Source organism: Pararge aegeria, chromosome 24 (assembly GCF_905163445.1).
Source record: "Pararge aegeria chromosome 24, ilParAegt1.1, whole genome shotgun sequence".
Taxonomy (NCBI): domain Eukaryota; kingdom Metazoa; phylum Arthropoda; class Insecta; order Lepidoptera; family Nymphalidae; genus Pararge; species Pararge aegeria.
Window position 1 is genome coordinate 8,091,749 of NC_053203.1, and position 14,800 is coordinate 8,106,548.

Sequence of the window (14,800 nt, forward strand, 5' to 3'; positions counted from 1 at the left end):
TATCATATTAATACCTTAATATATATAACAGGTTGGACCAAACGACAACAACAAAGTGACAGTGCCGAACCTGGACGAGGGTACAGAGTACGAATTCAGGGTAAAGGCTGTCAACGAGGCCGGCCCTGGTGAACCCAGTGACGCTAGCAAGTCTGTCACTTGCAAGCCTAGGAGATGTGAGTTGAACAGATACTTTATATTAACTTTTTTTTATACACGTCAGTTAATTCTAATAGTAGGCCTCCTTTATAAAAGATTACTTCCATCTCTGTTTTTGGAGATGCTTGAAATAGAAAAAAGTTTGTTCACCCTTTTAAAAGATTGTTTTCTTAGAATCTTAGTAAAACACGTGTCAAAATGTCAAAATCGATGTCATCCTAACATTATTTAAATTTTAATAAAAAGTTACAATTATTTTGACTATATAAAACTATTGTTTTGTTTACAGTGGCACCGAAGATCGACCGTCGCAATCTCCGTCCTATCAAAGTACGCGAAGGAGAACCAATCTCCCTTGACGTCAAGGTCACGGGAGAACCTGCGCCTGATGTTACGTGGACTCTGAACGGCAAGACTGTCAGCAGCGGCAATGGTCTTAAACGTTAGTATGGTGTTCCATGTTTAACCTTGTTGTTTGTGTGTAAGCACACCAGATTATGCAAAAACGATGATTTCAAACAGTATTTCAATCCATTATGTTTTAGCATTGAAAGCACCAATCATCATCATCATTATCATTATCAACCCATTAGTGGCCCAATACAAACGGGTCTCCTTTCAGAATAAGAAGAGTCTAGGCCGTAGTCCAACAGACTGGATAAGTGCGGATTGGTAGACTTCACAGGCTTGAAAACGATATTGAAAACTTTCAGGAATGCAGGTTCCTCATGATGGTTTCCGTCACCATTAACGGTGACGCCAGTGATTATAATTGCTTAAATTGAGGATGCACATAACTGAAAATATAGAGGTGCTGGAGATCGAACTCGGTCCGGCCGAAGCCACTACCGCGAAATCACTAATAGATCGCTTATTTTTTTATGATTTCGGCGTAAATTAAAACATTGTTACACAGTTTAACGAGGTATGCGAGATAGCTTAGTAATTTAAGCCTTCCCATAAACATTCCTAAGGAGAGTCAAACAAGCGATCGGCCTTTAAAAATAGACCAAAACCAATAACAGGTCTGTTTCAAGTTTGCAGAAGACATGTTGTGCCGACTCCTCAAAACTTGGTGGGATATAGGAAAGAAGAAGAAGTAGAATAGGAAATAATGATTACGTCTTAGACGGGTTCGAGGTCATTGGTCTTGATTGAAAGTTGTATTGCATATACTTTCATATCAAGTATATTTCGAATGATATTCCCCTTTAATATCAATAATATTTCTTTTCCTCCCACAGTTATCAACGTTCCATACCTGAGCAAGTATCAACATTCCAGTCCTCGACGCAAGGACGCCGGTACATACAAAATCCAGGCTATCAACAAATATGGCTCTGACACAGCTGAACTTGAAATTACTGTCACATGTAAGTATAGATTAAGTTTAAGTTAGGGTGTTTTAATACTTAGTCAAAATAAATCCGACAGACGTTTCAGTTGAATACAACAAAAATATCGGTTACTAAGCCAAAATTATTAAAAGATTAAACAAAAATATTTACAAAAGAAACTTTATACTTAACTATATATAAAGGCGATATTAATTTGATGAGGCGATTGCTGTCGTCACAACTAATGAAAGTATTCGCGCTTTGTTATAGCGTGAATACTAAAGTATTTAATATTTGCTAGTTCACAAAGACTTCTCGGAATAAGACCTTAATCAGAATACGTATAAAGAACAATAAAACAACGGTTTCATTGGCGTTTCAAAACTAACCCAAAATCTTTGCAAGAATCAATAATGAAATAAAATATTTTCGAGTTAAATCGTAGTAAAGATTATTCTTGAGCATGAATAAAAATGAAATTATTCTTCTTGTACATACTTTTCCGGATCACTTCTAACCAAATATGATGTTCCCAGCTAAGCCAGAAAAACCCGAAGGCCCCTTAGAAGTGTCGGACATCCATAAGGACGGTTGCACACTCAAGTGGAAGAGGCCCAAGGATGATGGCGGTGAACCAATTGAAGCGTACCAGGTTGAGAAATACGACCCAGAGACAGGTTCTTGGGTTCCAGTTGGAAAGACCCTCGGAAATGTGCCTGAAATGGAGGTACGTTATCATAGATCTGTGTATATTTTCCAATTTTTTTGTTAAGAGAGGCAAATAACTTTTACCTCATATTGTGTGATAAAAACATTCTGTGTCGAACAACTCTTTCTTGGTTGGACTATATTGGAAGAAAAATATATAATCCTTCGTCTCCAACTCATTCCACGCACAGAGATTTAAGCATTCTCAGATAATATTTTTACCGGTAAGCTATTGATGTTGTTAAAAAGAAGGGAAATAAAAGGTTTATTTGTACGTAAACCTTCCTGAATTTGCATAAAAACTACGGCTTTGCGACGAATATATTATGGCAGGATCTCTTCGTACTCATAGTAAATTGAATTTCATTACTTTGTATGAAATTGACACATGGCAATTGCGTAGTTGTTCTTGCTAGAATATTTTAGGTAATTAACCAATGTCTTTTAATTGGTTCATTAATGTTCATTACTGTTACAGGTCGATGGCTTAATACCCGGTCATGAATACAAGTTCCGAGTAAAGGCGATCAACAAAGAGGGTGAATCCGAACCATTGGAAACCTTTGGCTCTATTGTTGCCAAGGATCCATTCAGTGAGTTGTTTTAACTCTTTTAGTTCTTACTCACAAACATATTCAGTTTAGTCGGTTCAGTAACAACAGCTTTGGGACTGTGAAGAACTGTACTTATAGCGAGTTAATTATTTCTGTATTTTTAACTTATAAAATACCTACAATATTCTATTTCTTTATTTATTAAATACTCGTATTTAGTTTAAATTCAGTCATAACAACAAACTAGCAGAACTTATAAATGATCGTCTGATAAGGGATTTAGTGATCGTTTCGAGTCAATTACTGGCCCAAAAATAAATTTGGCTTTTTACAAAAAGGTTATCATATTACACGTTTTTTTAAATTGACATATGACTCGACAATAGACTTTTCCTTATAATTATACGGGTATTTTCATTCAAGTATTTTTGTCTAAAGTAAAGTGCTTACGTTAGAAGAATTAAAATTTTATTTATAAAGATTTCATGATATCTAAAAACCCTTCTTACAGCCGTACCGGAAGCACCATCTGCCCCCGTACCCGACGACTGGTCGGCTACCCATGTGGACCTCAAATGGGAACCGCCAGTATCGGACGGTGGGTCACCAATCATTGGCTACATCATCGAGAGAAAAGACAAATACAGCCCGCTTTGGGAGAAGGCTGTGGAAACCCACACGCCTACTCCTTCAGCTACTGTTAATGGGTGAGTTTTAATTTATTTCAAAAATAAAATTAAAGTTCTACAATATCATACTACTTTTTCAGTCAATAAATTAGGCAATTTTCTTCTCCATTAACATCCAAAACTGAACTTTCTCTATTAACTTAAGATGCCCACGCTTTAGCTCTAAATCTACAAATCATTCCAGTTTTCCGCATTAGAAACACGTTAATATAAACTTAATACAGAAAACAAAAAGCATGGATAAATAATCGATTTGTTATTTCTGATTCCAATCTTCTCCGCTCTAACAATACTCATAAAATTTACTATAACTTGCAAGTTGCCAAGTAAGACAAGTTTTGTATAAACAATTAAAACATCAGAAGTGGGATGCGTCGTAACTTTAACCTTATTAGTGATAATTAATGAGTTACGACGATGATATTATTGTTTAGTCATTGGCTGATATTATCAATCGATGATTCAAGTCATTCAAAATTACACCGACCTCTATTGCTCTCACTTATGACTACAATTCTATAAAGTAAAAGTATATTTCATTTAAACTTCTAAATTAAAAATGATACATTTTTTATAATTATGAGGAAAATTTACAGAAAAATTATATACTTGTACGTATTTACAGACTCATCGAAGGAAACGAATACCAGTTCCGAGTTATCGCCATCAACAAGGCTGGTCAGAGCAAACCTTCAGAAAGCAGCAAGAACTTCGTGGCTAAGCCGCGATTCTTGGCTCCCAAGATCGACAGGAGACATCTTCGTGATGTGACTCTATCTGCAGGATCCTCGCTTAAGCTGGAGGCGGCTATCTCTGGTGAACCTGCTCCTGCGGTGGAATGGAGGTAAGCAGATGAGTACAAAAGTAGTCTATGAATTCAGACAGTTCTCCAAAACACTTGTGTGTATATACAAGTGCTTTGGCGAACTCTGATTCTCAACCTTAAATCAGTATATTAATGTTTCATTTCGCACCATAAAGATTTGGTCTTATTGGGGTTGTGAGAATTTTAACAACTACATGCAATCGATAATAATTTGACCTTTGTTTATTTTTTCCGTCATTAATTAATTCTTACTTTATATTTTTTAAGACTAATTGTAATGCGCAATTGTTAAGTTTCCGATTTGTTTACTAAATAAGTAACGCTTGGCACATGTGATATCGAAACCATTTTAATTTTAAAAGATATAAAAAGCTGGCTTATAACAGGAATAAAATATGGCATTATCAAAAACAAATAGTCAGAATTATTTTGAAGATAAATAATATATTTTATTGGACAATGAAAGAGAAGCTCGATTTTACATCCACTCTGCAACCCTAAACCAACAGCCAATCTGACCAGGCTTATAAGATAACAGCATCATCATAAATAGCCTGGAACTCCACTGCTGGACTAAAAGCCTCTCCCAATAGGAGGGTTTACCTATGATCATGATCATAATACAGTTGTCACCACCCCTCCTGCGGGTGTTATACGAGGCGATTAAGGGAATACTTACGATCACCCAGCACCACGCTGGGTGATCGTAAGATTATGGGAAATCTATACCATTTAGAGAGGCATTTTATCCAGCAGTAGACCATTATAGACTGTTAATGAATATTGTTAATCTTAAATAAACTACCTTAAATGAAATCGCGGGTGTCGTACGAGTAATACGGGAATATAACAGAAAAAGTCTTCTATTCTACTACTACCATCTTCTGCGATCACTTATAAGATATATCACACCAAAAATCTCTTTATTCTATAGATACCAGAACATGCCTCTACGTGCGTCCAAGGCCGTCACAATCGATAGTCCGGACTACTTCACAAAGCTTAGCATTCGCCCAGTTAGGAGGGACGACTCTGGTGAATACACCGTTACAGCTGTCAACTCGAGTGGCAGAGATACCGTCACCATCAATGTGGTCGTCACTGACAAGCCTGCTAAACCTGAAGGACCACTACAGGTAATCAACTCTTAATAAGCGAACCGATTACTCCTGTCCTAACTAATATAATAAATGCGAAAGTGTATTGGTTTGTATGTCTTTACTCCAGCCCCTAACTTAGCAATCAATCAAGTTGATTTTAGGCATAGAGTTATTGGAAAGGACAGACAGTGTCATAGACTATCTTTAGCCCAGGTAACTAACGGTTTCGCAGCAGATAACCGCTAGTTTTATACTATATAAAGGATAACGTAAACGCAAAAAAACCTGGGGTATGAATAATGGCTCTAACTAGGTTGCTTTTTAATATTTTTTTATTATAATAATATAATATTTTTTAATGAGATGGTGATAACAAAAAGCTGGAACCATGAATGTAACTATCATTATCATCTCACTACAATGTATACAATTTTTATGTAATTCACGCATTAAAAATGTTATCTATGGGCCTCCTTGATCGACAAAATGTTTGACTTGTAGTTTGACAAAAATATATAGTATTTTTATAATTTTTGGGTTACAGTCTTTGACATAAATTATAAAAAAACGAACATAACGTACTCTTATGATTTCACACGCTTTTTACAAAAATGAGGGAACTCTCAGGCATGTTAGTTTCCTCACGATGTTTTTCATCACAGTGAAAGCAAGTGATATTTAGTTACTTAAGAAGCACATAACTCTAAAAAGTTATAGCTACTGTACTGTACTGGCTATTTATTAAGCCTATGAAACGCTGTTTACTAATTACCAATCGATTATCTTTAAGATCTCAGACGTCCACAAAGACGGCGCGACACTCAAATGGAAGAGACCAAAAGACGATGGCGGCACTCCTATCGAGTACTACCAGATCGACAAACTTGACACTGACACCGGTGTCTGGGTACCGTGTGCCCGTTCTGAGGAACCTAGTAAGTTATAACCTTTGCTTATCATCTCCTCAAAAAGGAAAGGAAACATTAACCTTGGAGACTGATGCTCTAAGTTATGATTTGGTACTCTTGCTTCCTAACCATGGTCGTAAATTTTTAAACCATGTTATTAAGGCATGTTGCTGCTAAGACTTCCATGTTGAATTTTACTATAAAATGGTGTTTGAGGAGTGCATACTATTTGGAATTCTGCATCACATGTCCAATTATTATACCGTTAAAATAGCCAGTTTGCCTAAGCCGATTGATTAACATTTTAAAACCATGTTCCCCACTAACGGTCTAAATTAATGATTAAATATCGATCTTATACAAAATCTTCAGATCTAAGATTAAATTCAATGAGTTAGCTATCGCTCGAAGTTAATATCAATATATTTTTTTTTATAAATTTTAAATAGTTCTGTTTTATGTATATAATTTAACAGTGTTAAGAGAAAAACTGTAAATGAATAAATTTAATCTAAATGCTTCAGATCATACCAAGATGAGCCTTCGTTATCGATAAGGAAGAGCTAAAATTTATCTGATTATTAATTTCAGTCATAAAAGTATAAACAGATCAATTATTCTTAGCATTTAAAATAGCAGCGGTTGACTTTGAAATCTTTACAATATTTTTTTATAATTATTTGATTTGGTAATTTTTTGTTTTAACAGGATGTGAAGTAACTGGTTTAACTCCCGGCAAGGAATACAAATTCCGTGTATCCGCTGTTAATTCGGAAGGCGAATCTGAACCTCTGATCTCAGAGGATAAGATCGTCGCTAAGAATCCCTTCGACGAACCTGGTAAGATGATTTTACTAATTTTACGCTCAATATTTTTGTTTGATATAAATACTTTTTACTTTCGGAGAAGTGCTTTAAAAATCATCGCTTCCTCGATTTACTTATAAAAAAGACGAAGAAAATAACAAGAAGTTTATTGGATTTACGCAGTTTCGACCTGCTCAAATACATATTTGTTTGAAAAAAAATTAACCATGTTTATTAATGCTTAAACTGCCCCATCCTTTATTTTAACTAATGTGGTAGAAGACCACCAGTAATCCAACAGATTTTATGCGAGTTTACGATCCTGCGGTTTTTAGTCGGTCCTCAAACCGTCAAGCTATTTATGATTTTATGAATAAAAGAGGCTTATAATCAATTTTCTGTCTTAGGCGCTCCAGGCACCCCATCAGTCACAGACTGGGATAAAGACCACGTTGACCTCAAATGGGCCCCGCCCAGAGAGGACGGTGGCGCTCCCATCGAAGGATACATCATTGAGAAGAAGGATAAGTTCGGAAACTGGGAGAAGGCCCTCGAAGTACCGGCTGATAAGACCGCTTGTACTGTTCCTGATTTAGTGGAAGGACAGACTTATGAGTTCCGGTAAGGATGATAAATGCTTAAGATCGTAGTTTATTAATAAATGGTCGATGGTGCTTAGTTTAAAATTTATTAATAATAATTTAATACTTTAGTTGCTGTTCTTAATTGTAAGTCCTAGTCAAAGCACAAATCTTTTGTATTTAATGCTCAACGTTGACTTCCAGCAGTCCACTGATAACCGCGTCAGCATTTGCGCCATTTAATGTTGAATTTTTCCTTAGGATTGTAGGGTTGAAAGTTGCAATTTAAATTCTAACAATATATTTTTTGCTTACAGTGTAAGGGCCGTAAATAAGGCCGGACCAGGTGTCCCAAGTGACAGCACACATCCCATTGTCGCCAAGCCCAGAAACCTTGCGCCTAAGATTGATAGGACAAACTTGATTGATATCAAGATTAAGGTTGGACAGAAGTTTGGATTCGATGTCAAGGTGAGTCAACTGTTTTAAGTATCATATATTGAAATGTACCAAAAATCTATTTTTGACAGGTCAATCCACATTCGTTAGAAGTTTGCATTCTAACACATAATAATTTAATGAACAGGTTACCGGTGAACCAATGCCAGAAACAAAATGGTTCCTTGGCAAGAGAGAAGTTAAGTCTTCAGGCGAGATGAAGGTTCAGCATTCCGACTATAACACCAAACTGAACTGCAAGGCAGCTAATAGGTCTGACAGTGGAAGATATACGATTACTGCTGAGAACTCTAACGGAAAAGACGTTGCTGAGGTTGAGGTCATTGTATTAAGCGCACCTAGCCCACCGGGAGGACCACTTAAGGTAAGTTATTCTTTACGTTTTGTTTATTTTTCGATTAACCAGTTTTAATGTAATTTGTAAGACAATTTCTGCTTAATCCTCCTATATTAGTTAGCATATCTGTCATAGATATATCAATACGTGGAGAAAAACCACCATCATTTAAGCATATTTAGCACGGATATCAAGATGTTTGCTAAAAGATGGATACTGATCTTTTTAATCTATCTTATCTTCATTGGGAATGCAGAAAATTACTAAAGACTTACTAAAAGTTTAGCGGTATCTAAACTTTTAGTAGGATTAAAAAAAAAAAAAAAAAAATTTTAATAAAATACTTTTTGGCCATTTGTTTTTTAGATTCGTAAAGCTTATGATAATTATATGATTCCATAATATGCTTTTTCATTGGTATCTGCTGTTTTTAGGTGTCCGACGTTCATGCCAATGGTGCGAAACTTTCATGGAACCCACCAGCTGACGATGGAGGTCAACCCGTCGAGAAATACATCGTGGAACGTATGGATGAGGCCACGGGCAGATGGGTAAATGCTGGTGAAACAGATGGTCCTCAAACTAACCTTGCAGTTGATGGTTTACAACCGGGACATAAGTACAAGTTCAGAGTCCGAGCTGTTAATAGGTGAGTTATTGAAACATTGTTTAGTATATTTATTCAATACTCATTAAGATTAGTCAGTGGACGGACGTCTTCAGTTAGGCATAAGCCCAGCCACATTTTAGCAGCCTCATAATATTAGCGATTGATTGATTAATTTTGATAACAAAATCGTTTAATTGAACTCTAAAGTATTATGAATAATGCTGGTTTAATTGTGATTAAAGCGCCTAAAAAATTAATGATAAACCTTATACCGATAGGTAGAAAAAACTAAAACCGTTCCTAATTTTTTTTAATAAATTAAATCAAGTTATTCATCTTATATTAATTTACAGACAAGGCAAATCAGAGCCACTCACAACACCACACGCCACAGAAGCAAAGAATCCATTTGACGTTGCCGGCAAACCTGGCACGCCAAGGATTAAAGACTTTGACAAGGACTTCGTTGAACTGGAATGGACCAGGCCAGACACAGATGGCGGTGCACCAATTACTGGATATGTTATTGAGAAGAAGGATCGCTTCGCACCCGATTGGGAGGAGTGTGCTCAGGTAAAGAATAATTGAGATTGCTTCAAGAAAGAAAAGATTTTAGCAGCATAAAAAGCATTCCAGAGAATATTAATTCAAATAATTTAAAAAATAAATTAAAATTTAAGTTGCATTTACTTATTTTACGTGTGGTTGTTACAGATCGAAGGTGATGTCACAACCGGAAAGGTACCAGATCTCATCGAAGGCAACACGTACGAATTCCGAGTTCGTGCAGTCAACAAAGCCGGAAAGGGTATCCCAAGCGATGGAACTGGCCCACACCTGGCCAGGCCTAAGAATCTGCCACCTAAGATCGACAGGAACTTCATGTTTGACATCAAAATCAAGGTCGGACAGAACTTCGAACTTGACGTGCCAGTTGCAGGGGAACCAACTCCAAGCAAGGAATGGCTTAATGGAGACAACATGGTACTTAATACAGACAGAATCAAGATTGTAAATGATACTCATGCATCTAAAATCAGAGTTATTGACGCTAAGCGTGCAGACTCTGGCACTTATACTCTCAAAGCCAAGAATATCAATGGCACAGATTCTGCTACGGTCAAGATTGTGGTTATGGATGTTCCACTACCACCAGAAGGTCCATTAAGGGTTGATGACATCACCAAGAATGGTTGCTCACTCAGATGGAGACCACCCAAAGATGACGGTGGAAGTGAAATCACTCACTACGTTGTTGAGAAGATGGACCAAGAAAACCTCCGTTGGGTCCCCGCTGGAGACGTACAGGGCTGTTACATTCGCATTGACCACCTTATTGAAGGTCACGACTACAATTTCCGTGTTCGAGCTGTCAATAGACATGGGGAATCTCAACCTCTTATTGGTCACGAGCCTATTACCGCTAAAGATCCCTACGGAACCCCAGACAAACCAGGTACCCCAGTTGTCAAAGACTGGGACAAGGATCACATGGACTTGGAATGGGTACCGCCAAAGAAGGACGGTGGCTCTCCCATTACTAGTTACATTATAGAGGCCAAGAAGAAGTATGGTCCTTGGGAACTTGCTGCTACTGTACCAGGAAACCAAACCACTGCCACAGTTCCGGGATTACAGGAAGGAGAAGAATACGAATTTAGAGTTATTGCTGTTAACAAGGCTGGAAACGGAGAGCCTTCTGATGCATCTGCATCACAGGTAGCTAAGGCTAGGTTCTGTGCTCCCACCTTCGACAAAATGCTTCTTGCTGACAAGACTGTCAAAGCTGGACAAAGGATTCAATATGAAATCCCGATAGAAGCATCTCCAAAGCCAACAGTCGAATGGCAAATCAACGGCAAACTCGTACATCCATCCGACCGAATCGATATCCAGATTATGCATAACAGGGTTATTCTAGACATTCCATTTTCCGTACGCTCCGACGGTGGCGTTTATAAATTGACCCTGAAGAACGACCTTGGAATATGCTCGGCAAGTGCACAAGTCACTGTATTGGACAAACCTTCCAGGCCAGAAAAACCTTTGGTTGCTTCTGACGTCACAAAAGACTCTTGTTCATTATCATGGAAAGTACCTTTGGACGATGGTGGATCACCAATCTTGCATTACGTTATCGAAAAAATGGATCTCTCTCGTGGCACTTGGTCGGATGCAGGAATGAGTACGTTTTTATCCCATACTGTGTCAAGATTAATACATATGAAGGAATACTTGTTTAGAGTTAGTGCGGTTAACGCGATCGGTCAATCTGAGCCATTAGAATTAGATCGCGCAATTGTCGCGAAGAATGAGTTCGACGAACCTTCTGCTCCCGGTAAACCTGAGGCTACCGACTGGAGCAAGAATCACGTCGACTTACAATGGACTCCGCCTAAATCTGACGGTGGAGCACCCATTACTGGCTATATTATTCAAAAGAAAGAAAAGGGCAGCCCATACTGGGTCAATGCTGCACATGTACCACCTGGGAAAAACAAAGCTACTGTGCCCGATCTGATTGAAGGTCAAGATTATGAATTCCGTGTCATTGCAGTTAACCAAGCTGGGCAATCAGAACCAAGTGAACCTTCAGATATAATCACAGCTAAGGACAGATTTGTCGCGCCTAAGATTCTCACACCACTTAAAGAGATTCGTATCAAGGCTGGTCTCATCTTCCACTTTGATGTTGACTTTATTGGTGAACCTATTCCTGAAGTTAAATGGACATGCGATGGCAAGCCAGTTATAACAAACGAAAGAACTACTGTGACGTCAGTCGGTCACCACACTATCGTCCACACTGTAAACTGCAAGAGGTCAGATGCTGGTAAATACCACCTCTCGTTGAAAAACGATTCCGGATCCGATGAGGGTAGCTTTGATGTAATTGTACTGGATGTTCCTGGACCACCACAACCTCCATTTGAATATGAAGAAATAACTGCCCAATCCGTTACTTTGTCATGGAAACCACCTAAAGACAACGGTGGTAGCGAACTTACAGGTTACGTTATTGAGAAACGTGATTTGACACATGGCGGTGGATGGGTACCAGCTGTCACATACATAAATCCGAAATACAACCATGCAACTGTACCACGACTTTCTGAAGGAACAAAATACGAATTTAGAGTATTCGCTGAAAATTTACAGGGACGATCTGAACCATTAGTAACAGACAAACCAGTTGTTGCCAAGAACCAATACACGGTACCTGGCAAACCGGGTAAGCCAGAACTTGTTTCTGCGGATAAGGATCATATCAAGATCAAATGGCCATCACCGATTTCTAACGGTGGATCCAGCATTATCGGTTATGATGTTGAAAGAAAAGATAAAGCTACTGGCCGCTGGATAAAAATGAACAGAGAACCGGTCCGGCTCAACGAATACAACGATGACAGGGTCCAAGAGGGCCATCAATACGAATACAGAGTCTCTGCTGTTAACGCAGCTGGACCTGGCCAACCTTCTGACCCCTCTAACGTTATCATCGCTAAACCAATGAAGGAAAAACCGAAGTTATGGTTAGACAGCCTCATCGGTCGCAAAATCAAGGTTAGGGCCGGCGAACCGATCAATATAAACATTCCAATTTCCGGTGCTCCTACACCGACTATCACATGGGCTAAGGGAGCCATCCCGGTTGTTCCTTCATATAGAATTACAGCTGAAACTAAAGCTGAAGAGACTAAGCTTAGCATTGAGAAATCGACTCGCGAAGATGCAGGCAAGTACACTATCACTGCATCCAATGAACATGGAAAAGACTCTGCCGATATTGAAGTTATTGTAGTTGACAAACCTGGAATACCTAAAGGCCCGCTGTCTTGCATGCCAGTCACACATGATGCCATGAGCCTGACATGGCTGCCACCCGCCGACGACGGTGGCAGTGAAATCACCGGCTACGTAGTGGAAGTTGCTGAATTTGGTGTTAATGACTGGCGAACGGTCGCTGGATTCTGTCCCAAATGCTCATTCACTGTTAAGAATTTGACTGAAGGCAAGAAGTACGTCTTCAGAGTTCGCGCAGAAAACTTATACGGCGTATCTGAGCCATTAGAGAGCAAAGCAATCGTTGCTAAAATGCCATTCGATCCACCAGATGCACCTGATACACCTAAGATCACAGGCTACAGTGCAAATAGCTGCTCCCTTGAATGGCAACCGCCATTGAACTGCGGTGGAAAACCCATTACGGGCTATAATCTTGAAAAGAGAGAACGTGGTGGTGAATGGATTAAAATCAACAATTATCCAACACCAAATACGTGCTACACAGTCCAAGACCTACGTGAAGGAAGCCGCTATGAGTTCCGCGTCATTGCCGTCAACGAAGCCGGTCCAGGCAAACCAAGCAAACCTACGGAACCTATTGTTGCACAGACTCAAAGGCTAAAACCAAGCGCACCGGAGGCGCCCAAGCCGGATAGAGTGACAAAAGACTCTGTTACATTATCATGGAGACCGCCAAAATCCGATGGTGGATCTAAAATCAAGGGCTATATCGTTCAACAGAAAGGTAAGGGAGACAAAGATTGGAAAGACGTCAATGACGTGCCCATCCCGAGCCTCGTTCACACTATACCAAAACTTAAAGAAGGCGCAGAATATCAATTCAGAGTCATCGCTGTTAATGAGATTGGCAAATCTGAACCGAGTAAACCCACAAGCGACATCACGATCGCTGAACAACCTAACAAACCATGCATGGATCTCAGTGGAGTTCGAGATATTACTGTACGTGCTGGTGAAGACTTCTCTATTCATGTACCTTACACCGGCTTCCCACAACCAACTGCGTCATGGTTTGCTGACGACAAACAGCTCGATGTCGATGGTGACTCGAGAATATTCCAGAAACTTACACCCGAATCAGCGTCGCTTGTGGTCAAAAATGCAAAGAGAACAGATGGAGGTCAATACCGTTTGCAGTTACGCAACCCATCTGGCTATGACACAGCCACAATTAATGTACGTGTGCTCGACAGACCTGGAAAACCAGAGAATTTGCGTGCAGAAGAATTCGAGGGTGAAGCACTCACCTTGTACTGGAACCCGCCTAAAGATAACGGTGGCGGTGATATTACAAATTACGTCGTAGAGAAACGTGAAGCTCGCACACCTACATGGACTAAAGTATCTGGTTATGTCACGACACCGTTCCTACGGGTGAAGAATTTGACAGTTGGCAAGAGCTACGAGTTTAGAGTTATGGCTGAGAACCAATATGGTCAATCAGAGCCCGCGCAGACACTTGAGCCAATCCGAGCCAGACATCCATTCGATCCACCCAGTGCTCCGGGTACACCAACGTCGGTCGAAACTACGGAATCTTCCATCACGGTTACTTGGACGAAACCGCGCACTGATGGAGGATCTCCGATTACGGGTTACATCTTGGAGAAGAGGTTAATTACGGAGGACAAATGGACGAAGGCGTCCCACGCACACATTCCAAACACAACTTACAAAGTACAAGGGTTGATAGAAAACCATGAATATGAGTTCCGCGTATCTGCTGTCAATGCCGCAGGTCAAGGCCCGTACTCTCAAAGCTCGGACGCCATTCGCGCATGCGCGCCGCCATCAGCTCCCCGCATTACAAGCGATCTCAGCCTTCGTGACATCACTGTCATCGCTGGAGATGAGATTAAGATTACAGTGCCTTTTACTGGAAACCCAAGACCGAAGGTGAGTTTATTATTTCTCATAA

The 14,800-nt window shown here is 39.4% G+C and overlaps 1 protein-coding gene across 20 annotated transcripts in view; it reads left to right on the forward strand.

Moving 5' to 3' along the window:
• LOC120634462 (twitchin) overlaps window positions 1-14,800 on the forward strand; it is a 160,556-nt gene that overhangs the window by 112,106 nt on the left and 33,650 nt on the right. For all 20 annotated transcript variants that reach the window (XM_039905046.1, XM_039905066.1, XM_039905049.1 and 17 more), the window contains 16 exons: window positions 32-176; window positions 449-601; window positions 1,404-1,532; window positions 2,033-2,223; window positions 2,683-2,797; window positions 3,270-3,465; window positions 4,073-4,291; window positions 5,208-5,409; window positions 6,164-6,308; window positions 6,990-7,121; window positions 7,496-7,709; window positions 7,987-8,140; window positions 8,256-8,492; window positions 8,900-9,114; window positions 9,429-9,648; window positions 9,790-14,778. In XM_039905046.1, the coding sequence (XP_039760980.1) occupies window positions 32-176; window positions 449-601; window positions 1,404-1,532; window positions 2,033-2,223; window positions 2,683-2,797; window positions 3,270-3,465; window positions 4,073-4,291; window positions 5,208-5,409; window positions 6,164-6,308; window positions 6,990-7,121; window positions 7,496-7,709; window positions 7,987-8,140; window positions 8,256-8,492; window positions 8,900-9,114; window positions 9,429-9,648; window positions 9,790-14,778 (7,656 nt within the window). The remainder of the gene's footprint in view (window positions 1-31; window positions 177-448; window positions 602-1,403; window positions 1,533-2,032; window positions 2,224-2,682; window positions 2,798-3,269; window positions 3,466-4,072; window positions 4,292-5,207; window positions 5,410-6,163; window positions 6,309-6,989; window positions 7,122-7,495; window positions 7,710-7,986; window positions 8,141-8,255; window positions 8,493-8,899; window positions 9,115-9,428; window positions 9,649-9,789; window positions 14,779-14,800) is intronic.